Source organism: Leptonychotes weddellii, chromosome 1 (assembly GCF_054177405.1).
Source record: "Leptonychotes weddellii isolate Sample4059 chromosome 1, ASM5417740v2, whole genome shotgun sequence".
NCBI lineage: Eukaryota > Metazoa > Chordata > Mammalia > Carnivora > Phocidae > Leptonychotes > Leptonychotes weddellii.
In genome coordinates this window covers 91,856,322-91,884,291 of record NC_138369.1, presented here as the reverse complement: position 1 = coordinate 91,884,291, position 27,970 = coordinate 91,856,322, and the positions used below count along the sequence as shown (strand labels likewise).

General features: G+C 40.0%; 2 protein-coding genes across 5 annotated transcripts in view; one reads left to right on the top strand and one right to left on the bottom strand.

Moving 5' to 3' along the window:
* The window catches only part of MED12L (mediator complex subunit 12L), a 322,844-nt gene that overhangs the window by 108,224 nt on the left and 186,650 nt on the right, over positions 1 to 27,970 (bottom strand). The window lies entirely within an intron of this gene.
* Positions 4,676 to 26,007, top strand: GPR87 (G protein-coupled receptor 87). Of its 2 annotated transcripts, XM_081827809.1 has the most exons (4): positions 4,676 to 5,111; positions 5,628 to 5,834; positions 20,611 to 20,742; positions 24,889 to 26,007. In XM_081827809.1, the coding sequence occupies exons 3-4, from the start codon at positions 20,709 to 20,711 to the stop codon at positions 25,929 to 25,931; spliced, it is 1,077 nt and encodes a 358-aa protein (XP_081683935.1). In that variant the 5' UTR covers positions 4,676 to 5,111; positions 5,628 to 5,834; positions 20,611 to 20,708; the 3' UTR covers positions 25,932 to 26,007. The 2 variants fall into 2 exon arrangements, with proteins under 2 accessions (XP_081683935.1, XP_081683928.1); XM_081827802.1 differs by lacking the exon at positions 5,628 to 5,834.

Sequence of the window (27,970 nt, the reverse complement as noted above, 5' to 3'; positions counted from 1 at the left end):
GGAAAGGAGAGAGAGAGAAGCTACTGTTCATTAGGTACCAACCGTTCTAAACACTGTAAGAATTCTCCTGTATATTATCTCATTTAATCTTTACAGTATTACAAGGTAGTCATCCCCAAGCTTATTTTCTAGAAGAAGAAACAGATTCAGCTACATTAATGATTGGTCCAAAAAAAGGGGGGGGGGGCGTGGCTGAAATCCACCTTGGAGTCTGTCTGACCCCACAATTACTAGGCTCCTGTCATGGCCTGACACCGCCTCAAGCAAAATTTCCAAAGTGAGGACACGGACTAAGCAGCACAGCCCAAGGCAGAGTATCAATAGGAGGTCAGGAGTCACACACCCGCATATCTCCAGACTCAATCTCCAAACCATCCCTTCCCTCTAATCAACCATTAATGAAGTTCTCATACCAGAAAAAGGTAAGTGCTTTATTTAAAGCAGACCTAATAGATACAAATCATTTCAAATGACAGATTAAGCACAGTAATTCAAGCATAGGGACCTAAAGATACCAATCTCAGCAAGGGAACATTAAAGGGTTTATAGTAATTATACTCAGCACAAATTCGCAGCTATTGGATGTGAGCCACAATTAGAGTGACTTTTGTGTACAGAGATCGAACAGTAAGATGTGAGGAAGATTTTACTACAATCCTTGTTGCATGTTCTGGTTCCACGTAAAAGAAATGGGTACTCAAGACAGATCAACTTGAGCTATTAGATCTCTGCTTGTGTTTGTTTTGTAGTGAATTAGTGTATTACAAAAGACTAGCAGGGGCACCTGGCTGGCTCAGTCAGTTAAGTGTCTGCCTTCAGCTCAGGTCCTGATCCCAGGGTCCTGGGATTGAGCCCTGCATGGGGCTCCCTGCTCAGCGGGGAGTCTGCTTCTCCTTCTACCTCTCCCCCCGCTTGTGTTCCCCCTCTTTCGCGCACTCTCTCGCTCTCTCAAATAAATAAATAAAATCTTTAAGAAAAAAAAAAAAAAGACTAGAAAGCCCTTTGTATGCAAAGGAAAATCATATGCAAGGGAGAAAGGACTAGAAGACCAAGACAAGCCTTGGTAATGCATTTGTCAATGTCTCACACTAAAAAAGTGGGACATATGAATAGTGTAAAGGGAAAGGGTTCTTTGTAGGTTTCAGGAAGACTTACCAATAATACCTAATTTTTATTCCAAGATCTTAGAAACACATTCTCTCCTTGAATGCTTCTGTTTTTAAGACTTTATTTTGAAAAATCAATAAGGTTATGGGAATTCTCATCTAAAATTCTATAATTAAATCATAATCCTCCTTTTATAGAAAAATGAAATCAAGAAAAGTTGAGTAAGTTATCCAGTATCCCAAAGAAAATGAGAGTTTGGATCTACCAACTTTGTGATTCTTGATCCATGAACCAGGTCTTTTTCCAAACAAGATTATAGATATTCTTATTTGACTTCAAAATCCCAAACTTAGTCTAATATAGATTTCAGGATAATACGTCCAAAGTGCCTCAAAAACATTTTGAGGCACCCCCTACTACCTATCCTACAGAATGGACCCTAGCAAATACAGAGCAAACCAATTTTCAAAAGCCAGGGGGACTTTTTTAAAAAGTAAAAAAGGAGAGAGATTGTTCTAAAGATTAAGAGCCTAAAAAAGAGAGTAAAATCAAATGCAATGTGCGACCAGTGATTGAATGCCACGTCAAAAAAATTAGGGTATTACCGGGAAAGTGCAAAGTTTTAATACAGACAGAATATTTTAAAATATTACTGCTCTGCTTCAACATTAATCTTGACTGATAACAATACTGTGATTAGGTAAGAGAATATCCTTGTTTTTAGGAAACACATGCTGAAGGAGTTAAGGGCAAGGCATTTGTCACAAGGACTACAACTTCAAACAGGTCCCCCCAAAATACTGCGGGGGGTAGAGCATGTGAAAAATGTTAACAGTGTGTAAATTTAGACAATACTTAGTTGCACTCTTAGTTCAATCTGTCTGTGGGTTTAACATCTTTAAAAATAATATTAGAAGAAAAAACTCACCTTTAGTAAAAAATGAAAAAAAAAATCTTTTAAACATTGTGGTGGTGAAGAATCATAAACACATATCCCAGGACGTTTCTTGTATTCAAAATAAATTTGGGGTTTGTAATGGCTAAAGCAGTTATTTTTAAAAGAGCTTCCCTGCATTTAATAGGATCCCCCAATGAAGCAGCAAGATAATTATTGTTATAAAGTTTCCTGAGGCTTTTATGAAATGTGAGACTTGCTATAAAAATCAGCAGAAAAAAAATTATGCAGGTTAACCTTTCGGTGATTTGAACAATAATAAAGTTATGGGCTGTTTTTCAGCTGCTTTTTTCATCAAAGCATTACACTTTTTTCATGACTAAACGTGTACTACTTCCCTTTTTGAATGTTAAGTAAGACTGGCTTGAACAAGTCCCAACTTGAGATTGGCATGATATGCTTCAAGACAAATGCATAAAGGCTGCCTCATGCTAACTTTTTCATTCCTAGACTTAATTTGCATCACAGGCCAAAGCTTTTAAATACGACAATCTATTATGTTCCTAAGGAAGGGAAAAAACTCTTCCATCCCCAACCCACCTCCAGGAAGAGAGAGAGCCACCTACTGTACTGAATGGACAAGGGGATAGGAGCTCCTTCCCTCCTCTGTGAAATCTTTATAAAATACCAATACGTACAATGTCAAGGTGCTTCAATGTACAGGAAAAACTGGAGGTCCTTACACCGGACAGGGATTTTCTTTACCATAAAAAATTAATATATTTAGTTGGCCCTAACAGGACAGTCAACCCAGGTTAAAAAAAAAAAAAAAATGTATTAAAATTTAAGGTACATAACAGATATGCCTTTATTCCTTTAACAGAAGCTTGTGAAATATTTCTCCAAATAAGGTCCCTAATATGATTTCACACACATGACTGGAAATTTGGGATGACAATCCTCAGAAGGCACAGGGAAAGCCTTTGTCCACACAGTTTTAAGGAGGCTACAAGGTATGTTCTCTCTTTGAATTGACACTTTTAAGAATTGGCAGTTGGGGGGCACCTGGGTGGCTCAGTCGTTAAACGTCTGCCTTCGGCTCAGGTCATGATCCCAGGGTCTAGGATCGAGCCCCACATCAGGCTCCCTGCTTAGCAGGGAGCCTGCTTCTCCCTCTGCTGCCCCCCTGCTTGGGTTCTCTCTCTCACTGTATCTCTATCCGTCAAATAAATAAATAAAATCTTTAAAAACAATTTTTAAAAAATTTTTTTAAAAAAGGGTTGGCAGTTGGTTATTTTGACAGGTTGATTTTACATCATTTACTATTTATGGATCACAGTGACAAATGGCAATAAGCTCAACCCAAAAATGACAAGTTTCCAACTAAGGTCTGCAAGGCACAGACTTCCTCCTCGGGATGCAATAAACTGGCTTCAATGTTAAAATCAAAATCCCTGGGGAAGAAGTATAAAAATGGTACAAAGCAGAATCAAATCTAAATGCAGAATTGTTTGTAAATCTGGCAAATTCTTGTAAGATTGAGCCACTATTAAGTTGCCTAACTTTGTCCAGAGACTTTCCCTATGGCTGTCTACTTACCTATAACTTAATCCACCCTAAACAAAATGGAATAGAGAACCATTAAAATGGTAGTTGTCTGTTTAGGAACAAGCAATAGAAGAAACATAATTCTGATATTCAACTATTAGTATTTAAGTTAAATACATATTTGTTTTTCTGTACTAACACAGAAAGAAAACCAGTGTGTGTGTGTGTGTGTGTGTGTGTGTGTGTATGTAAATATATAATTTCTTTAAGGTGTAAGTAAACACTAAGTAATTCCTATTATTGATTTATAACTTCAAAAAAGATGCCACCTTTATTATTTTATTTTCACCCATGATAGTAACAGGTTTTGATTCCATTTGGTGAAATTCTATTTATTTACTTGTTTTAATGTTGCAAAATCTTGCAAATCTTTTGAAGATTTTTATCTGCAGTTCTAAAATTAATTACAAATAAGAAAAATTGATTTGATTATATAAATTTATCATTATGGGAAGATTTTTAAAAAGAATAAAAGTTGTTTTGTCTTTATTTTTTTTTTAAGACTTTATTTATTTATCTGAGAGAGAACACAAGCAGAGGGGAGAGGCAGGGGGAGAGGGAGAAGCAAACTCCCCGCTGAGCAGGGAGCCCAACGCAGGGCTCTATCCCAGGACCCTGGGACCATGACCCGACCCGAAGGCAGATGCTCAACCAACTGAGCCAACCAGGCACCCGTTATTTTGTCTTTAAAAATGGAATTCAAGGGATTGGGTGAGAACTCATCCCCACAATAAATTTAAAATATTTTGAATACTGACGTTTGTGTATATGTAAAAATAGGTCTACAGATCTCATCAGATTCTTGAGTAAGACAATAGATTTCCAATGTTTTCAGTCACAAGTATAAGCACATTTCAATTTTAGTTTTTAAACAGTAAGCAGAATAATATCTTAAAGGATTTGTTTCTCATAAAATATATTCTGATTCCTTTTAATCCTAGCTTTAATCGACAGAAAGGCTGTATGCGTATTTTCTAATTAGCAATAGGAAGCTCCTCCACCCCCACCAAAAAAAAAAAAAGACAGAAATGACCTAAACACTGGGACGGATTTAGTGATTTAGTTGGGGCCAACCCCAACCTGAGACCTCATTTCCTCCTCCTTAAACAGTCCTCCGGCATTCTGAGCTCCGGCCCTCTGTGTTCCCTTCAGGTGAATCACCGTCTGATTCCTGCAAGTTCAGGAAATGCTCTTCCCCAGTCTACAAATCTCACCTGCTCTCAGATGTGAGTCACTTACGTTAGCAAGAGAGCAAGTTGCTCCAGTTGTTCGGAGCAGGACAATCTGAAAGGGTGCCTCAAAGGACACTCTCAAGGGGCCCAGGGGGAGAACCCACTTTCTCCGACAGGAGAGAAACATGCTTATTTTTCATGCTGTGCCAGAAAACCCACTTCTCTGTCAACCATAGTTTCAAGGCTTATTCTTAATTAGAGTTGAGAAGCCTGTTTCAACTTGAAGACACCGTATCAGGTGAATGGACACCCAGACACCGCAATGAAAGGTAAATCAAAAAAAAATTTTTTTTTAATTTTCTTAAAAGCTGTGGTTGATAGGACACAGCACTAAGACTATCCTTCTGCTTAAATCTGAGGTCTGAAGAAAATGTAGAAATGAGAATACTAACTGAGTAAGATCATTTAAGTCCTCCTTCTCTGGGAGGCACCACATTCCAAACAGGAGGCCATATGTTTCTTCATGGAGCTTCACTGTTTCCAACTGGGGCGGGCGGAAAATGTAAATTGTGCATTGTGCCTTCAAACGTGGAAACGATGACTTGGAAATCACTTATGTTTAAGCGAATTTTTTTTTATCACATTTACTGTATTCGATGAGTAAAATCCACAGTCTCTTGTAATTGTTTCTCAAGACCTAAAATGTACATTTGTTCCATAATCTTTCATTCACATTTTTTTTTTTAAAAAAAAGGAGAGACCAAAAGAAAAAAGATGATTTTCTGTCCAAATTGCTTCATTTTGATAAAAGATTCTCAATCTTTTCACTGTGCCACAACGAACAGGGCGATCCTCATTCCAATTCCTTCAGAGATCATGTTAAAACATGTCCGGAAAGGCACTGAGAAAACCGCCTGGCTACCAACAAAGGGCTCCACTTAGTTCTGCCTCACATTCAAACTGTACAGAAGTTTTTGCTTCACTGAGGAAAACAAAAAGCAAGAATGGAGATTTGAACTTGTCGAATTTATAATCGAGACTTGAAAAGATAGGTGAGCTGCAAGTAGGTTAACATTTATCTACTAAGGACCTTTATATTACCCCAACTGTAGGGGGCAAGGAGAGCCAGACACTGATCATATTTTATATCATTATTATCTCTGCCAGTTTGAGGTTAACAAAAGTCTTTCCTTCTTGAAATTAGGAATCAAGGAGATTCTCTTAGTCCTTCAGCAAAACCCTTTGCTAAGACTATCATTTCCAGCACCTACTTGAAAAGTGTTTTTGGTATATGTGGGAGAAGGCAGAGTGGCTGGAGGGATAGTTAGATTCCTGAATATCGTATTTAAGGATGTAGGCCAGGGGTGAAGGAGAGGGGGAGTAATTAGTCAGAAAATCGTAACTTTCCTGAAGAGGCTAAGGGGAAATGTCCTCACCAGAGACAGTGTGCCGAGAGGGATTACTGCACTCAGGGAAGGGGGTGGGTGAAGGGAGACTAAATGAGAACTGATGCTTTGATTTAGGTTACTGGTGTGCATGCCCTCTCCTGAGTTTGCCTGCTTTTCTTCCTTCCTTGATATCATAGGGTTTCACTTCCTTCAAGAACAAAACATATTTCATGCTTTGCCTTGTACTCAGAAAATGCCACAGAAATTTAACACAGAGGAGACAAGAATGGTCATTTGTTCTTTGTATGCCTCTAAACAGAAAAACTAGGAAAACCCATAAAACTCCCTCAAAGCCTGTCCTGGTGAGGGCAAGACAGAAGTGAGATGAAATCTAGGTAAGATTGCCCGGAAGCAGTCCACAGTCTCCAGGACAGATGCTCTGTGCACAGGCAAGGGACAGTAGTTTGATTTAGGGCAGAAAAGCCAGAACTCACAGCAAAATGACCAGGGTTTGGGTGAAGACTGTGCCAAAAGTTACCAGAGTTGGGCAAGGCTCTTACTTCCCCAGGAGCTTGCTACCATCCCTCACAGTAAAATGAGGGGATCAGATTGGATGGTCATTAGAGGGCCCTTGCACCTCTAGATTCCCACAATCCAGGTGATATGCTGAGGTACTAGGATTGGTTATCAAGAACCAAGGCTTGGATCAAACAAAGGAATGCTGGAGGGGACACTGGGTGGAGCCAAACACGATAAGGAGGACTGATTGCTCGACTTGGGTCCCAGCCAACTACATAATACTAATCAAATCCCAACCTCCTTAGGTTCCAGATTCTCCCTCTCCAAGATGGAGATGAATACAGTTTGCTCCCACTTCTCAGCTAGGAAGCTGTTCATTAATACAAACACAGGGCCACCTACAGTTCTTGTAGTTGTGACCAATGAAAGAGAGGGGAGAGCAGAGGCAACCATAATCTTGTGATTAAAAAGTAGATGAGATTTCGGGGGGGTGGGTGGAGTGGAGGAGGAAAGGGGGGGAAAAAAACCCATAACAATAAAGTTTTAACAATAGAGAACAAACTGAGGGTTGATGGAGGGAGGTGGGTGGGGAATGGGCTAGATGGGTGATGGGCATTAAGGAGGGCACTTGTTTTGATGAGCATTAAGGGTTGTATGTAAGTGATGACTCACTGAATTCTACTCCTGAAACCAATACTGCACTATGTGTTAACTAGAATTTAAATAAAAATTTAAAAAAATAAATTAGTTTACAACTAAAAAAAATAAAACCTAAAAAAAAAGTAGTTGAGATGAACCCCTTGGAAAACATCAGAGTGAACAAGAAACAAGACTCAAAACATTCTGCTTCAGGCCAATGGTCAAAGCCAAGCTCCTTTCTGACCTGGTGACAATCTTTTTTTTCTCTTTAAGTAACTTAGGCTCCACACTGGGTGTGGAGCCCAACACAGGGCCCAAACTCCTGACCCTGAAATCAAGACCTGAGCAGACACCAAGAGTCAGATACTTAACCGACTGAACCACCCAGGCACCCCTGACCTGGTGACAACTTCTAAATACTCTTCCTCCTCATATGGCAAAAATGGGCAGAATAGAGTTTGTTTTCCATCTTGTATGAAGTAGCATATTTTATCTTTCATTAGCATTCTTATTAACCAAAGATGAAAAAATTTACACTAAAATGCATTTGAAGAAGAGCACTAAGTTTCACTTGTTATAAGACATTATATTAAGTCATTCATTCGTATCAGTGAATTTTTGATAAAAATTTCTATCATTTTGGAAAGGGAAGGTAACTCCTTAAATGACTTTCTCTAATGTATTAGATAAAACTCATGACACAAACTGCCCTTGTAGCCAGAATACTAAAACAACAATCATGACACACATTGATAGCTTAACATATGCCCAAGAGCCCTACATATTTTAATCCATATTTTAAAAAAAGAAACAGCTTCACATATCTGTAAGGTGTATCCTGCCATTACCTCCATTTTACGGCTGAGCAAACTGAAGTTGAAAAGGTACACGAGTGGGCAGCAGAGCTGTGCCCCTGAACCCTGTCTATCTGCACTCAACCATGCTCTTAGTCACTACTTGGCAAGTTCTCAGTAAACGCACTCACTATTTGCTATTAGTGACCTCTTTTTTGTGCATAGTTTGTAAGCAAAATTATACAGAATTGTGATTTATTTCTTGTACTACTTGACTGTAGGAGATAAAGGACTGTCTGGGGTGCATGACAGCCTGCTACGATGGAGGCACTTTACTTCCTAGTTTTCCCAAAGGAGACATCACATTATAATCAGCACATGAACCCCCAATCCATGTAGATGCAGCAGCAACAGAACAGTTAAGAGCACAACGCACAGACTGACTTATGTTTAAATCCACAGTCTGTCTCTCACTAGGTGTGTTAACCTGGGCACTCGCACTCACCTGTCTGCTGAAGGAACCTCTCTAAGCCTCAGTTTATTTGAAAAAGGTGGGGGGGACTGTACTGCTCTTACTAATACCCAGGTAGCACTGAAATGAGTTCTTACTATATGCCAAGCACCAATAAAACAATCTATAAGGATCAAATGAGGTACTATTACGGTAATATCTCATTCAATTGTCAAATCAATCCAATGATGAATGTTTTACAGAAAAGAAAACTGAGGCATAGGAGTTAGGTAACTTGCCCAAGTAAATGACAGATCTCCAACCTGAATCCAATGTCTTCTTAATAACTTAAGATGTATCTAAATAATTCAGAACTGTCCTACCTACAAAATAGTATTAGCCAGCATTTGCCAAACCCTTACTCTTATTAATATTGTTGTTGTTGTTGTTGTCCTAATAAGATAGAAACACAGACTTTTCTGTTGCCAGAGGAATGTCAGCCAATAGCCTGAACACACTCCCAGGTCAGAGATACTGGCCTTCAGCCACCAGAGTAATTCTCCAGAGGACAGAGAGTAGGGTCAAATTCTGCAGAAGCCAATATAAGAGAGGGCGGCTGAAATACAATAATTCAAGGTCCCTGCACTAAAGAGGCTTCCGATCTAATTGAAGAAAAGTGGTAACAGAGAACACTTGGGCTGTCAGCACTCAGTTGTGTGGCTTCAGGCAGAGAGCTGGCAGAAGAGATGCAAGAAAGGAACGTGTGGCCATGAGCTGCCTCAAGACTGCAGGCACCATAGGGTCTGTCACAGTTCTTTTGGGATGGATGGCCTCCCTGCCCAAGCCTCTTCCCCTTCTACCTACCAGACACAAAGGTTAAAAAGGAAACTGAAAACAAATCATCAATAGGCTTCTCAAACCCATTTAGATAAACTGGCTAAAAGAGAAATTGTAACAACTACAAAATTAATTGCTTACTGGATGCCCTTACAAAGATAGTCCTTCATATCATAACTGGGTACCATGTGGCTACTCAGGGCTCACAGCAACATACAATACCTTAAATCATCACAGCTACAATTATTTTTTGGTTGTTTCAACCATTTTAAAAGGTCTACACAGCCGAAACTTTAAACAAGATAAAGTCTTGCACTGTGTCAAAGTGTCTATGTAGTACCCACACCATATGCAGCAAAATGAATGAATAAAAGAACAGTGGATGCCATCAAAAACAACTATGATATTCATGCAGCAGCATATTATGATCACTGTTTAACAGATATTTCCGTGTATTTATTCAACACCAATATTCCCTTTTCCCTAAAACATTCTAAATTCATGCTGCAATAGTATACTCTAACAATCGAAATTTCTGAAGTGGTAGGCTTATTAGGTTGAACTACATGAAAATGTCATTTTGACCTATAAAAATAGTATTTCCATGCGGTTCAACCTAATACATCAGCAACAAGGAAGAAGAAACTTTAGAGCTCTTTGAAAGAGTATTCACCCCAAATTAAATACAGTGCCATTCAATCCTGAAATCTATAAACTGTCTCAAAGCTTGTCTTACAGACTCATCAATTTCAGTTCAAAATACTAAGGGGAAACTGGTAAAAATGAGGAAGAGGCTTAGAGCAGGAATCTGGTAACAAGGCTCTCGGTCCCACTAAGGCATGAACAGAAACCCCAAGGAGTGGCCTGTCACAGCCCCACCATGAAATTAGATGTCACAAACTGTAACCCACAGACAAGCTTTAGTTGGTCTGCCCAGTGGGTTAACAAAATTAACCCATAATTTAAAATTCATGTAATTTTATATAAAAACCCATTTTTCTTATAAATCAAATAGTCTAGTAGCAACTGACGCACACACTTGTGTGGCAACAATCCAGAGCCTAAGAGTGGGGCAGCAGCCCCCAGACCATGCAGTCCCCAGCCCTGCTGATTACCCCCCCGACGCTCCAACTGTTAGCTGTGTTTTATTGGCCTACTGTTACTGTTGATGATTTCGTCTTAGACCTGGCTCACTTTTCTCACTGACATGACCTATGGGGCTATATTTGAATTTGTAACCCTCCACTTTAGTCTCCTTACTTCAGAGTGAGCTGTTCAGAAACATCAGAGGACCAGTGTTTGATCAGCCTTCCTCCTGGTCTTTGGCCATGTCTTACATGAGATCAGCTGCCAGTTCCTATTCTCTCGGCCCTCCCTGGGTTGCACTCTTTTACTTCAGATGGCAAAAGAAGATACGCATGAAGATAAAAATGGCAAGATTTCCACTAAGATCAGATTAGGTCACAGAAGGTCACATTCCAGGAGAGCCTAACATTAAAGCAAATTTCTCCTGAGCTTCACACTGTGTCTTCAAGTACTCTGCTGGACTCTGGAGATAGGATTCAGAGACGCTCAGGCATTCAGGCAAACAAGGAAAATGCAATGCAGCTAGAGATATGAACAGCCAGGCAGATACTAGAGACTGAGGAGCCCTGACACAGTATAGGGGGAAACCTGGAAGGCTCTGAGAAGAGGTGGCAGATGAGTGAGGCTTGAAAGCCTGCCCAGTGGATGAGGGAGAGACAGACAGGGAAGGTCTGGTGCAGCAGTGTGGGAGCTGCAAAGTGGGCAGGTAGACAAGATCAGGTCACCAGGGTACCTAGAGAGGGGCTCGAAAGGTGTTCTATACAAGACAGAAAGCTAGTGAGGGCTATAACAGAAGGAAATATGACAGGCAGAGGAAAAAGAAAACACATGTGACAAATATTATAATAATACAGATAGATTACTTACTTCTCCTAGTTGAGCAACTTACCATCTTTATACATCAACCCAGAATTATTTTGATTCAAATATTCCCACTAGTTTGAGAATCACTGTTCTAAAAATATGGTAATTAATGCGAGTGAGATTGATAGTAGGAATCACTTTAAAGAAAATGTTACATGTGTGTGAATGCATGTGTGCATATGTGTGTGTTTTCACACACACACACATGAAATTAATTATATGTAATGCCAGATCCTTTTATTATGTATGTATGGGGAGTGGGCAATTTATTCCTTGTTTTTACAAGAGGACAAAATAAGAAACAGGGTTTGATGCTGATAAAAATGTGAAATATCCACTGGTACTGAAGACCTCATTAAAGAGTTTTTAAATTACAAATGAAGGTAAGGAAGGAAACTAAAGGAGGACATGTCTTTTAGGAATCGGTCTTATTCTATTAATTTAAACAACATTACTGTTTGATTAAACTGTGATCTGAAGACTTAGGATAGCTAACCTGACACCCATTCTACTGATAGGGATTCTATTGAGAACACCTACCCCTTATCCACAGCTAGAAAACCATAATGATGACCTATTAGAAAGGTGACGATCACCTCCACCACCATCACCAGGAAGAATAACGTGAACTCTTAAGTATAATGCTTAAGCTATGGAATGACTTTTCTGAAACAAGGAATAGCATCTTCCTAAGCTTGTGAAAAACATTCTTCCTTTCTTCAGGATGGTAATCAAACTAAACACTTGACCTGGGATCGTAAATTCTGAGAATTTTTTTTTAAGGAACCAGAAGTTATTTGAAATATATTTGGCTCCACATATTCATTTAAAACCATTACTCTGGTTATTGAAACTACAGCCTGTAACCTCTCTAACCAGCCTCCAATATATCAATAATGCAGAATCCAACCTTTGCCTAAACAGAAAATAAAAATATACACTTCAACTCCCTAAACTGTAAAATTTAACCGTATGACTAATAAAAATTGTATTATTGGGCAGAAAAAAACCTATTTGCCATGAGTTATACACCCTTATATTATTGTAGTACTTACAATATAAAATTGACATTATAAATATTATCTCATGACTTCTCAAAGCACCTTTGGAAGCTAGGCCAGGCATTTATTACTTTCCTCATTTCAAAGATGTGCAAAGCAAGTTCAAGTTCTGAGAGGTACAATGTTTTGTCCAGGGTCACAGAATTAAATACTGAGTCAAAAACTTAATACCTGCCCACTCAATTGAGGTCTAAGACACTGGTCAAGCTATTTCTGAGCTTCCACTAATCAAGCCAAGGGGCAGAGCAGAGAAGCTCTGGGGTCACAACAATTGAAGCTCATTTCCTGGCTTTGCCTCTTGCCGGGGGTGATGTTGGGCAAGTTGTTCAATCTCGCTAATAAGGTTCCTCTCCTGTACAAAGGGAATAACCGGGTTTGGGGTTAAGGTTATGAAGAAGCATTAGACACAAGCCTTGCCTTCATGGAGTTTACAACCCACTTTCCATCACTCCCAAATATTTATAAAACAAGTGGTCAGAGGTCAACCCCCCCAAAAAAATATGCTAAATCTCAATGTGAACCAAAATATACATAATTTTAGGCTATACATATCAAGTGCAACTTTGAAAAGAGAACTTTAGAGTAGTACCTGAACAACCTGAATGAACGACTGTGTGCTTTGCATTCCAATACCTTTGGGATGTGACTCCAAGCACGCATTAATGAAGTGCCCTATGACGACAGTGACCTAATTTTATTAAAAAAACAAGTAAATTGTATCCAGTGAGATAACTTGTTTCTTTCCCAAGGCCTCCAGGAAAGCTGTTAACAGTGTTGGAAAACTCTCACTCCCTCCCTCCTTCCCTCCCCACCCCCAAGTTTAAATTGGGAAAGATTCTTGGGTTAGAGGCAATTCCATATGTAAGAGAGGCTGTACCTTTCATCAGAAACTTCATATTAGATGTTTTTGTGAGCATTACATCTTTACCACTGAAATTTAAGGATACTGCAGCAGTATTCCCATTATGAGCTACTGGCTTAGCCAGAAAACTTAGTAGAAAAGTTTTCTTTTCTCTAAGATCTGAAATTCTCACAATTTTGGATATGAGCCTCTAAAAAACAACCGGAAGGTGGAAGACAGAGACAATGGCTGCCACCAAATAATCACTCCACAAATTGATGAATAGCTGCAACCAGGGAGCTGGCACTTAAGTGGCATTCATCTTGCAGATCTTGATGAGAAGGGCAATAAGGAGACCCTGTGCAGCCAGAGAGAATGAAGGCACAGCTGTGTCCCAGTGGGTACATCTGCTGCGGTGGGTTTCCCCCAGTTAGGCACAAGGGGCTCGCCAAGCATGCTGAGGTCGAACACAGTGAATTCTAAGAACAAGACTATGTGGTAGCAGTTCAGCAGTCCTGGATACTGATCCTTCCCCAGGCCTCCCGTTACGCTTCGAGGGAGACAGCAGAGGGCTGGACATCCAGCGCACCTGAGTGCGAGCCTCTACTCCACCATTTATAACCTTTCTTCCTTGGGACCCAGAATCTCAGTTCTTTCACCGACAAAAGCAGTTTAAAAATAAGTAGTAAGGTTTTTGCTTAAAGACCCCAGCCCAGGGCTCAGCACAGAGAAAAGCTCAACTGTGACAATAATTCTCAGGTGTGAGCTAAGATCTCCCACCACTATTTTTCTGGGTTGCCAAGAGGTAAAAGGAAAATCATTTGGAGAGAATGCTATGGCTTTAGAGACTATGGTCTCTAAAGCAAGAAAATTCAGGACTCAGTAGGGAGGGGGCAGAGGAAGAAGAAGAAAAATGTATTTTATAATTTAAACAGAACATCTGATGATCCATATAGTTCAAATGTAGCCCCATAAGATTAAATGATAAATGGACCAAAGGTTACAAAATTAAGTATCTGCAGGATCAGACAGGTAACACTCCCAAGTGAGGAGGCCCAGGGATGTCAACAGAGAATGCTGTGAGCCGATACACCGGAGTGCACTTCCCATAAGAGGCAGCTAATATGGCTGGACTGTTCATGCTCACTGTTTGCAGATCTCATTTTTCAGGACAGGATCCCAATCTGGGTTATGTGAAATTTCCTGATGTTTTCAACATTGTTCAGGCCAAACAAAATGAGATCTCCAGTTTAGAAGATTAGCAGCTCCTTCACCAGCTGGACAAGGGAAAACAACCCTACCCCTACCGGCCCCCCACTTCCTTCCCTCCAAAAGTAAGCTCCAGAATCATTCTTCAATTTTCTTCCCGGGCAGTATAATAGAACTGCAGCTTCAGTTTCAATCAGATCTGAGCTGAACGCTGACTCTACCCATTACTCACCATGTGAGTCAGGGCAAGTTAATTATGTGTCTCTGAACCTCGTATCTTCCCACCTGGGGAAAGAAAAGGGAATAAAGCACCTAGGTCATAGAACTGCTCTGAAGACTGTATGAGACATTAAGCAACTAGTCTGAAGTCTAAGATAAAGGAGACACTCAGAACACCTTAGTCCTTTGCCATCACCCGCACTTAAAAAGCCAGCTTACAACCAACAACAGTTAACAAAAAAGTCAAAGGAGGATCTCAATGGATGGCTGAAAAAAAAAGAAGAAGAAGAAAAAAAAAAAAAAAAACAGGTCTCTAAGCATCGATACCATCTAACCTCAGGAATGGCTGTGAAGCTTGGGCCTACTACAGACATCACATTCTTGAGTGGTTTCATCAGCTCTCAGCTGGGGGAGCAGGAGGTGGTACAACAGGATTCCCGCCCATGAACAAGGTCCTGGAAGCAAGCCATTACTACCGCTGAAGCAACCCTCATTGCAACACCCTGCAGGCGCTGGGACATGCACAGGATGCTCTGAAGTCAACCACACGGGGAGCCCTGCAGCTTAAGTGCAGAAGGCAGGCAGATAAGGCTCAGAGATAACTGAAAGAAAGGGCAAGCTCTTAGAGCAAAAAGATTAGTCAAATGGCTCCTCACAGGGCGGCTGAGACCACAAACCACATAACAGTATCAGCATCAACAAGGTGGCAAGAACTTGGTTCGCCTTGTGTCCAACCTATTACTCACCAAACGGATTCCATCGTGTCCCTATGACACAATAACAAGACGGCCCCTACCCTGTGCAGCTATGCAAGCTGCCTCATAAATAGTCTCATTCTAACCTTGCAGTCAGCCTTTAAGGGACGGATCATCATATTCATTTATACATGAGGAAATGGAGGGTCAGAAACCTGGAAGGTAAGAGGGCTGGGGTTGAAACCTAGCACTCCAACGCACTGCTGCCATACTTGGCTAGGAGTAAGGGCAAGGGTTTGTTTTTTTGTTTTTGTTTTTTTCTTTAAGCCAAGCAAGGAAATATCATTGTAAAAGCCACGCATTAAATGAGAAGCTTAACAAAATCTTCCATCAGTCCTGTACCTCTCTGCCTCCCACCCTTTCTCTCCTTCCCATCACAGGCACGCTTTCTTTGAAATCCTTCCCTCACTTCCTCACCTCACAAACATTACTCAATCCTCTGTCAATAGGCCTCTGCTTTTGCCCTACGCCACCCCCCACCCCGACACATACACACAGACACACACACACAATACCACACGTGCAGCCCTGGCAAAGATGAACAGTGACCTCATTATTAACTGAATCCTATCCAATGGCAATTTGCTGTCCTGTATCACTTGATTTCCCTGCAGGATAAAATGAGTCTTAGCTTCTCATTTCTTAAACTCTCTTCTCGGTTCACATGACATTACTCTCTTCTAATAATTGCCCAACTCTCTGGCCACTCCTTTGGGCACTTCCCCTTCCCTAAGATTGCTCCTTAAAAGCATCTACATCAGCCCTGTCCCATTCTCGCTCTACTGGATAGGTTCATCCTGGGCAATCTCATTCCATTCCCATAGCTTTTTCTGTAACTGATCCTCTGTTGACCTTAAATGTGTATCAGCAGCCAGAAGTACTTCTCTGAGCTCCAGCCCTGTACCTTCAATTACCTAGTAGACATCACATGAATAATATACGTGAGCATCCTGAAATCAACAAATCGAAAACTGAACTCCACTGATCCCTTTATGTGATCCTCCTCTCATTTTGCCCTAACATCCCAAATACCTGGGAGGCCAACACCCCCTTCTCTCTTTTCAGCAACATCAGCAGCCCCTAATTCATCAACATACCTCAAATTTGTCATATCTCTCCATCACTCAATATCATCATCATCCTCAGACTACCGCAGCTTCTTTGGCCACACTCAGCATTTGCACATGCTCCTTTCCCATCGGACCTTCAGCAAACCTGCCACGATACCAGTATCACTGCAGCCACAGAACCTCCCTGATTCCCACTTCCCCTCATCAGGGTACACCTCTCTATTTCCATAGTATCCCAAACCTCTCATTTGTACTTAGTGGTCTCTTTACTTCTAGATCCTCAACTAGACGCTCAACTCCTTAAGGGCAGACACATAAGTACTTTGCGTTTCACTACCTCCCATAACAGAAGACAGGCAATGTGCTGTTATGTACCTCGTTATGTACCTCTCCTGGTCTTGAAAACCCATCTATTGTGCTGTTGAGTTGCTAGCCTATTTGTATTCCTTTTCCTTTCTGTGCACTCTTTTGCCCTTTTTAACTTCATTGAGATATAATTTATATACCATAACTTTTATCCATTTTGAACATACAATTCAATAATTTTTTAGAAAAAATTTATAGTTTTGCAACCACCACCACAATCCAGTTTTCATCACCCACCAATAAGACCCATCATATCCTCACACTTAATCTCAACTCCCACCCTCAGAGCTCAGGCAAACCCTACCTAATCTTTCCACCTCTATAGAGTTGCCTTTTCTGAACATTCCATCTAAATGTTACATAGTCTTTCATATCTGGCTTCTTTCCCCTGCAAAATGTTTGAGATTTGTCCATATTATAGCTGCATTTCATTCCTTTTTATTACAAAGTAGTATTACACTGTATGACTATACCACATTGTTTATCCATTCATCGATTGATATTTAGGTTGATTCAACTTTTAGCTCTTATGAATAATGCCACTAAAATATTTGCATACAAGTCTTTGCATGGGCATATGTTTTCATTTCTCTTGGGTAGATACATATGAGTGGATACCAGACTGTTTTCAAAGTGGCCATATCAATTTAAATTCCCACCACCAATGTATAATAGTTTCTGTTTTTCCACAACCTTAGCAACACTTGATATTCTCTTTTCCTTTTACAGCCATTCTGGTAGGTAGGAAATAGCATCCCACTGTGGGTTTTTAAATACCCCTAATGACTAATGATGCTGAACACCTTTTCATGTGCTCTTGGTGAAATGTCTATACAAATCTTTAGATCATTTATTTTCTAATTGGGTTGTTTTCTTATTAGGAAGTTGTAAAAGTTCTTTGCTTATTCTGAATACAAATCCTTTATCAGAAATGTGATATTTATTTTTCCCAAGTCTCTTTTCTGGGTCCTCCTTAAGAGCGGTCTCTCTTGCTGCTGCTTGTGGCTCACCCACTTCTAGACACTGCTCCTCTTCCAGTGGGGGTAAGCCATACTGGAATTCTTGTTATTGAGTAAGGTATAATACGTGAAGCCAAGAGGAAGAAAACCAAGGTAACTTGGGAAGAGAGAAATGTAAAAATCAAGATGTGTTTGTCAGGCAAACTTCAGGAAATGTTCCCGTAAGAAGCTCGATTCAAGAAAAAAAAAGGTTTACTGAATCCAAGGATCATTATTATGAAGATCAGAAAACAAACTGCTTCAATCATTCTTCCTGGTAAACTTTAATAAGTAAAAACAAAGTAGAGTTTCACCTCCTTGCCTTACTCTAAAAATCCTTCAACACTGGCACCCAAAAAGGAAAGACTCTTTAAGAGCCCTAATCATTGTCTATGCTCTATTAACCAAAAAAATACTTTTTAGCACCGGATAAGTGCTACACACTGTAGTGATTCGACATAAGGCATGGATACGGTACCTAAATTCTCAAAGAGAGGATTTAGGCAAGGAAAGGAATCTTTACTAAAAATTTTCAAGCCATTTTTATCCATCTACTACCAAATCTAGCATCTAAACATCATGTGATACTAGGGAACAGAAAAGAAGGGCAAAGTTGGGGCGCCTGGGTGGCTCAGTCGTTAAGCGTCTGCCTTCGGCTCAGGTCATGATCCCAGGTCCTGGGATCGAGCCCCGCATCGGGCTCCCTGCTCCGCGGGAAGCCTGCTTCTCCCTCTCCCACTCCTCTGCTTGTGTTCCCTTTCTCACTGTGTCTCTCTCTGTCAAGTAAATAAATAAAATCTTTAAAAAAAAAAAGAAAAGAAGGGCAAAGTAAAAGATAAAGAAACAAGTGCCTCTCCATTTGCTGCCAAATTCTTCAATATACTTCTGCCTGCAAAGTGCTCTTTCCCTGTTGACTCAGCCAATGTAACTGCTTACACCAGCCAGAAATCTGCATTGTACTTGAAGGAGATGAGGTTACTTGGGGTCTCTCTGCAGCTGTACAGTTTATGAGCAACATCAGTAAAGAGACATTAGAGTCTCACATGGTTTCGTGAGCAATAGTGTGACTTCCCCTATAGCAAACCATTCATTCCATAAAACCATTGGACTTTAGCAGCACACTTGCCAAAACAGTTCTCAAGATTTCTTCTTTTATCAACACCTCAGAGAAGCCAGAAACACAGAATAGACAGGGCTGCTTGAAGGAGAAGTGGGGGAAATGTTTTACAGCATTCAATGATACATGCACATATGATCTCAGTTAATCTTTATAAAAATGTGTGGAATCTGAAGCTTGGAAAGGTTCAGGAATTTAGCCAAAATCACACGCCCATCACTCAAACCCAATTAAATTACTCATTCCTAATCACACTTTGAGATTGGATGGAATGCAGTTTTCACAGAGAAATACAGGGACTTACAAGACAAACATTCAAATGATATTAAATTCTTAAGGGAAATCTATGCTTGAGGAAAACATAGAAGCTTGCTCACATAAATTAGAGTCCTAACAGTGATCTTCTAGGTTCTTAGGGCAATTCCAGAAAGGTCAGGTGACTTGAGAGAGGTCACACAGCTGGTTAGTGTAAACCCAGAACTAGAACCCCAGAGATAATTACTTTTTTTAAAGACTTTGTCAGAGACAGAGAGACAGAGACAGAGAGAGTACAAGCAGGGGGGAACAGAGGGAGAGGGAGAAGCAGGCTCCCTGCTGACCAAGGTGCTGGACGCAGAACTCGATCCCAGGACCCTGAGATCATGACCTGAGCCAAAGGCAGACGCTTAACCGACTGAGCCACCCAGGCGTCCCGAACCCCAGAGATTATAAGAATAGGATACTAAAAGGATGTGAGCTTATAAAACATGCTTACATATATCAGTGCTAGATTTTTTTTTTTAAAAGGCATTTTTTTAACAATTTCCAATTGCACATAAGTCCCATCACAGATGCATTTATTATATGCTCAGGTTAAGGGGGGGGAAGGAATTCAGTAGAAGCAGGGATGGGAAAATATAAGCTACCATGTCCTGAGTGCATTCCTAGAACTAGGTTCTGATAACTGTCTTTTGGACTATTTCACATAATCCTTATTACAATCTTGTAAGATGATTATTATGATTGTCATTTCAGAGATGAGGACACTGAATCACAGAGACATTAATAACTTTCCCATGGCCATACACAGGCATTCAGATAGACAGCATACACAGAAATGGCCCTTTCTCCATGGCAGGCTGAAAGAGGACACAAAAGTATGCAACTCTTCCTGTGGCACATCTGTTTGTATCCAAAGAGTATGCCTTTTCTGAACTGTGAAAGCATATACGTATATTTTTAAAGAAAAGATTGGGGCACCTGGGTGGCTCGGTCGGTTGAGCGTCTGACTTGATTTCAAATCAGGTCATGATCAAGCCCCACGTCAGGCTCAGTGGGGAGTCTGCATGAGATTCTATCTCTTCCCCTCCCTCCACCCCTCTCCCTGCCCACACTCTCTACCTAAAATAAATAAAGGGAGGGAGGGAGGGACGGAGGGAAGGGAGGGAAGGAAGGAAGGGAGGGAAAGAAAAAGAAAGAGAGAGAGAAAGAAAGAGAAAAGAAAAGAAAAGAAAAGAAAAGAAAAGAAAGAAAGAAAGAAAGAAAGAAAGAAAGAAAGAAAAAAAGAAAGATCAAATTACTGTTTACATATTCCTTCCTAATTCCCACCCCCCCCCCGCTTTTTTTTTGGCCCAGGACTCAAGCCAGGAATAACCTATGCCGAACCCTCCCCTCAGTCATCCCCGAGTATTTCCTGACACGTATTTTTGCTCACAGTCCATCACAACTAAAGAATGGGGCTCAACCTGACACTTGCAAAATTACCAGGTAAGCCACAGGAAAAAATGCACAGAAAAATCTTCCTTGATCAATAACTGTTATTTATACCTTATGACAACTTGGGGATTTTATCAGCTACTTAACCAATTAACATAATAAATCAGCATTTAGCCTGGCCTTTTGTTAAATATAAAACAGCAAACAGGTAGATCAGCATCACTGAGAGAAATTTAACTTGCTATTGCTTAATTCTAAGCTTTGTTTCATCTACAGACCATCTCAAAAGGGACAAGAAAGATTAAATTGACATCTGCGGAAGATTTTTATACCCAAACTAAAATACCTATTACTTTCCAGGGGTAACAGTGTAAAAACTAAGGTTCACTGAGGTTTCTCAGGAAGCCAAAGGCCACATCTTCCTCCTCTCCTGGTAACTATTTCAACAATGACCACACAAATGTAGCTGTGCCATGGCAGTGACACCCTGTAATCTGCATGACCTGTGTGTTTCATTCCTGCCAGGCAGGCAGAGCAATGACATATTGTTGATACTCTCACATTTTGTGCCAAAGAGGGACACGCCCCAATGAGCAATAATGCAGCTGCACCAAAAGCAAAAGGACCAAGATGCTTCACCACGCTATCATTTGTAATGTGGCTGCAACTGAGACAAATTGTAATTAATGACTTAAGTTACAGAGTGAACATCTACAAAAGTACTAGAGACTGTCCTGGAAATAATGTTTGCAGAGAATTTACCTCTTGGGAGATCTAGCAAAATGGCTACTGTTTATTTCCTTTTACAAGGTTACGAAGCGACTAAACCAGCACGGTCCAACAGGACCTTCTGCAATGACACCAATGCCCTTTATCTGCCCTGCCCAGTACAGCAGTCATATGTGGTTAATGCTATGTATGAATACAAACCCCATGCATTTCTCCAACACATCAGCACAGCAGTCCATCCCACACCCTCAACACCCGTAGTACAATACCTCTCTCACACACAGGCTGGTACCAAATGTTAATTTACTATAGAACTAGAGTTCTTAGGTCATCGCGTTTGTTGATCTAATTTAAAAGGAGTTGGTGGAGGAAGAGCAGGAGAGAAATCTTCACCCTCAATTATCACTCTGTATCAAGCTCTGAGCTAAATAATTCAGGTAATAATGTCCTAGTAAACAAGGAGTGTGTGAGAAAATAGCCTTTACACTGTAAAAACACCTTCTAATTTTTCTTAATTGAATCACCAAGCTACCTGTCATTAAAAGCCTTCCCTAACTTTGCCAAGTTTTTTTTTTTTTTTTTTTTTATTGACAGTGAAGAACAACATGATAAAACGGCCTGGGTGAAGAGAGCCGCATACTTTTAAGGGTCATTGTTCCTGAGCAGGAATACTGGCCACAGAAATGCTTCTGAGCACACCCACTAGCTTTGGAAAAAAATTGGGGCAATGACACAGAAGAGAATAATAGAAGAATATAACATAGACTTGATTCTTTAAAAAATCAATTAGAGAAAATTCTCTATATGACGTTTGGAGCCTTCCAGAGCAACTCACAGATGGTTCTTCCTGCTTACAAACAATTTTTTCCCTCTCTTCTACCACATTATTTCATAAAATAACCCATAACAAGTTTAACCACTAATTTGCTTAAGCTGCATTATAAATGTGGAATTTGTGAATGAAGAAATAACCAAGCCCAGGCTTATCATACTAAATTAAAAAGTCCTGTATTCCAAAATGTTAATCCTATACATAAACTAAGGAAGCAAATACTATGAGGTGACATAATCAACAAGCTGAACACCAGATTCGCAAAACCACAGTAACCACTGTGGAATAAGGCCACTCATGCTTGATACTTGCCATTTATGAGACAGAGTATTCGTGAAGTATAATTTTTGACATTCTGATTTAAGACTCCATCTATAATAATCATAATTGATCAGTAAATCATCATTTAATAAGAGTGCTTCTTCATACAAACTTTAAAATATAATGACACACTCAGCAGACACACAATCCTTAACCAACCCTGGGAAGTATGGGTCTTTCCATTCCACAGTGGATATGCACAGTAGATCCAGTGAGGCAACACTAGGGTTGAAATACTCCATGGCGAGCATGCTACAGTTTGCGAACCATTCTATTTCTATTTATAATGGCTTTGAAAACCATTCGTAATTGTTGTAAAGCACAGCCATCGTATCAGGATATGATGTGGCTGCCCCTTTTCAGTCTGTGTCCCTTGGCTGGACCACTTATCCTGATTAAAACTTACTTGTCCTCTCTCCATTTCCCACAGTGTTCTATTCTGGGTTAGATGAAAGTGTCTGCTAATAGTTTAATTGAAGAAATTAATTTAAGTACTTTCTTAACCCAGGTAAAACTGCACATCTTAGAAAGCTTCTAATAACATAGATGCTGATGGGGATCTTGTGGGGCAGAAGCAGCCAATTTTCCAACACTTCATTAAGTTAAAATAGGCTTAAATGATACTGTTCAAGACAATATTTGAAACTGGCAAGGATAATATAGATGGCAGCTGAATCAGGCATTTAAAACTTATAAAGTTTAATAATACTATGGGTCTCATCCTAACAGGCTAGTCCAGGTATAAATTACTAGCCTGTGTGAGATATTTCAGCCAGGAAAACCAGTTTTTAAAAAACACTTGTAGCAGGGAATAAAAGGGAAAGAATTAGAAAGAGTACAAGGTTACTCGGGAAGAGCCTACACTTAAAATTTTAGGCAGCAATTTAAGAACCTGTTTTTGGATTATAATCATCAAAGTATCTTCCCTGTTTCATTTCTTCAAAGAAGGCAACCAAAATATATAATACAGTGCCTGTTATATAGGGAAATGAGGGCAAAATTAATATTGTTACCTCTAAAACAATATTGTTCCAAAACGTAACTGTCATTACAGTAAACATGATTAATTAGTGAGAAGTAAAAATTCAGTAATGACCTTCTTTCTAAACTTACAACCCAAAAAGTTCATTTGAAAATAGTGTTAGTCCAGGTTTAAAAGAAAAAAAAAAAAAGGCAGGTGACAAAATATAACTGGATGGCCAAGAGATTTATTATTGGGGGATAGGCTTGCAAGGGATTGCAGACTGAAATGCAAGTCCTACCCCTATGCAAGAGAGGGGAGCAAGGAGGTTGAGTAGGAAGGTTCACACTACAGCACAGCATGAAGGAAGTTTTCACCAGACTGACAAGTCTTCTGGCCAAAGTCATTTGTCAGAGGAAACTCTTCTGTACCTGGAAAAGTCTTGTCTTAGTATCCTTCCTGTGCTCAGTTACTGACTTGGAGCAGCCTGTGGGAAGCGTCCATCAGCAAGAAAATGGTGGTGGACTCAGCCCTAAGCTACAGCTGTCCGTCGATCTCGCTCCCCTCAGTAGGAGATGCACAAGACCCATTCGCATGGTTGCCACATAAACACAAAATTCCAAAAAAAAAGAAAGTAAAAGGTTTAAAATTTTATCTAAGTGCAATAGGTATAATGTAGCCTTGTAAATAAAAATAGGCATCAACCTAGAACTATATTAGACAAGTTATCCTCCATTATAATAAACTTATCTATTAACAACTACCTATTCTTATTTCTATTCCTAACAATGGTCCCTAAAGGCTCTTACATTTTGCCATGGGCAAAAACCTCAAAATCACCCAGGAGTTTTACTCTTTCTCAATTACTGATGATTAAATAGCTTAAAACTGAGAGAGATTTTAAAAAGATATTTCAGGGAGTGTGCCAAAGACAACCCTAGCCAGTGCTAGCCCTTTTATTTTCATTATAGGAAAATCCAATTTTCTGCCCCCAGATTTTACTGTTTCTATTTGTAATGATATCAAACACTAAATTAAAAATCAGGGTAATTGTCATTGGTATATTAATCTTCATTTTCAAAAGACTGGCATAAAGAACCAGAAATACCACATTTTACACTCAAGGTACCTCGGTGTGTATCTGTCTGGGGGAAGGGGATGAGATGAGGACTTGGGAGAGAGGCCACCAATACTTTGGCCACTCAAAACATTAAAAATGCACTACAGTAACTATCTAAATTGCTAAGACATTTTTTAATTTGCCCAAAACAGCAGTCGCCTATTAAGGGAGACTAGCAGTCTGTGTGGCACACACGTGAAGCTCTGACATGATGTCTCCCCACTTCTCCTACAGATAATGAGCTGCCCAGCCAAGGGAGTCACGCTCCAAGTAACATGAGCTATGGACCCGGGAAGAACACAACTGTTAACAACGAATTTGACACTATCGTCTTGCCTGTGCTTTACCTCATTATATTTGTGGCAAGCATCTTGCTGAATGGTCTAGCCGTGTGGATCTTCTTCCACATTAGGAATAAAACCAGCTTCATATTTTATCTCAAAAACATAGTGGTTGCTGACCTCATAATGACGCTAACATTTCCATTTCGAATAGTGCATGATGCAGGATTTGGACCTTGGTACTTCAAGTTTATCCTCTGCAGATACACTTCAGTTTTATTTTATGCAAACATGTACACTTCCATCGTATTTCTTGGGCTCATAAGCATCGATCGCTATCTGAAGGTGGTAAAGCCATTTGGGGACTCTCGCATGTACAGCATAACTTTCACGAAGGTCTTATCTATTTGTGTTTGGGTGATCATGGCTGTTCTGTCCTTGCCAAACATCATTCTAACAAATGGCCAACTAACCAAGGAAAATATTCATGACTGCATGAAACTTAAAAGTCCCTTGGGAGTCAAATGGCACCAAGCCGTCATTTACGTCAACAGCTGCTTGTTCGTGGCTGTGCTGGTGATCCTGATTGGATGTTACATAGCCATATCCAGGTACATCCATAAATCCAGCAGGCAATTTATAAGCCAGTCAAGCCGAAAGCGGAAACATAACCAGAGCATACGTGTGGTTGTGGCAGTGTTCTTCACCTGCTTTCTACCCTATCACTTGTGCAGAATTCCTTTCACTTTCAGTCACTTAGACAGACATTTAGATGAATCTGCACACAAAATTCTGTATTACTGCAAAGAAATGACACTTTTCTTATCTGCGTGCAATGTGTGCCTGGATCCAATAATTTACTTTTTCATGTGTAGGTCATTCTCAAGAAGGCTATTCAAGAAATCAAATATCAGAACCAGGAGCGAAAGCATCAGGTCACTGCAAAGTGTCAGAAGATCGGAAGTCCGCATATATTATGATTACACAGATGTGTAGGAGTTAGAGGCCACGAAGCCTCCTAATTTGTTTAAGTCAAAGTGTACAGAATGTAAATAAATGTTTCTTTTGATTATCCTCGCGTCAGCCTATCAAAATATGGGTAAAAGAGAACAAAAATGGTATGAAAGTTGGGGATAATTTGGAACTAAGAGAAACAACATGAAGGCATGCCCCAAAAGTGAGGTAAGAGAGAGGTGGAGTGTAGCCGAGTGGCAGGGTCATGACTCGGGTGTCAGGCGCAGACTGCAGAGGCAGAGAACACCAGGGCGACCCCAGCTCCCTGCAGCCATCTGCCAGGAAATGCTGCTTTGGAGCCACGTTGGAGAGAAGAGAAAGGAGAGAGAAACTAACTATGTAGCTATAAGGTTTAAGATGTGGGCTCATTTATTTCTGATATAACTGGGTACATATTAATTACTAGGCCTTCTGTCATTCCATCTGTGAATATGTACGACCTTTAACCATCATCCCTTCACTGTATTTACCAACGTCTATGCACATTAGAAAAGATTTGTAGTGTGCGGTACGAGGTAGCAGGAAGAAGATTCGACTGTATTTTTTGAGCAATGTGTTTCAAAGATTAAATTCAATTAACTGATTTTAAAAACCCAGGCTATTTCAGAGAGGAAAAGTGTGACTATTAGGACAAGTGGATCTTGGATAATACACTATGTTTGCCATTATTATATCGCTATGCTGCTAAATCCTCATGATGCAAGGGTAGAGAAGAGAACATGGAGGCTTAGTTAATAATCAAATATATGTTGCTTGTCAAAAACTCATTTAATAGTCTTTATTTTAGAAAACCTGGCGTGCCTGGGTGGCTCAGTTGATTAAGCTCAGGTCTTGATCTCAGCATTGTGAGTTGAAGCCCCATGTTGGACTCCACGCTGGGTGTGGAGCCTATTTAAAGAAATTAAAAGGAAAAGAAAAACTATTAGCAAAATAGTCTTTCCTTTAAGCTTTATCTACCTTTAATAGTGTTCTCATTAGTTTAAAAATATTACCTTAAGTTGGAAGGATAAGAGTGCGAAAGATTAAGTCAAAAAAGCACAAGGGTAATGTTTTAAATCTCAGAAGATTTTCTTCTTCAAGATAAACCCTTGAGCTTTCATTCTTTTCAAATGCATCCGCTGCTTGAGTACTAAGTGCCTGATTTGTTCCTCACACTGTATTAGGAGCTGGGCAAGCATTAAAGCAGGAGAACCGAAGGCATGTTTGCCAATCGGCCAACAAAAAGAGGATAGCGTGGTTACTAGAGACAAAGCACACACATGCATAACACAGTGCAATACTTTATTAAACTCTTGTAAACTATCTGCATAATTCTAAAAGCTAAACTGAACAGAAATAAGGGCACGAGAATAACGAAGCCCGACAATGACTACCATCATATAGTACACAAACAGAATTTGGGCACTCCTAAATTCCTAGTAGGTGAGTCAGGTTTGGCAGAGGGATTGGTAGCAAAGTGGTTAAAAGAATGATCTGAGGACCTCTACCGAAATTTCCATCTCTCCATTAAGATTCCCATTCCATAAATTCCAGGGGCACTCTAGTACATGAATTAATACACACCTCATTTGGTCACTTGCATTGCCAAACCCCCATTGTGTACCACTAGCTAGATTAAGATTAACTATGTTTTAGATGAACTAATGTGAAAAGGCACTTTGAAAGGTTAATTCCTTCCTCAATTCTCCCCATGATGCCCAAGATGAGTTACAGCTACACTATATAAAAAGAAGAACCAACAGTGTGGCTGGGAAAATATTCTCGGAATAATATGTCTTATCCTCTCCATTCCCTATTTCTCTCTACTATGTCACAGCTCCCAGTCAAAAATCTCAAAATGATACTACCCACTTCACTGTGTAGGTATATGCTGTTAAATGCATAGTCACCATAGGACCCTCCAAAAAACTAAGAACATAGCATCTTTAATAGCATCAAATGGCTCCACTTAGCACTCCAGAATTAACAAACACTTCTCCACCTTAGACCTCATTTAATCCTCTAAATTCAGGCCTCAATTC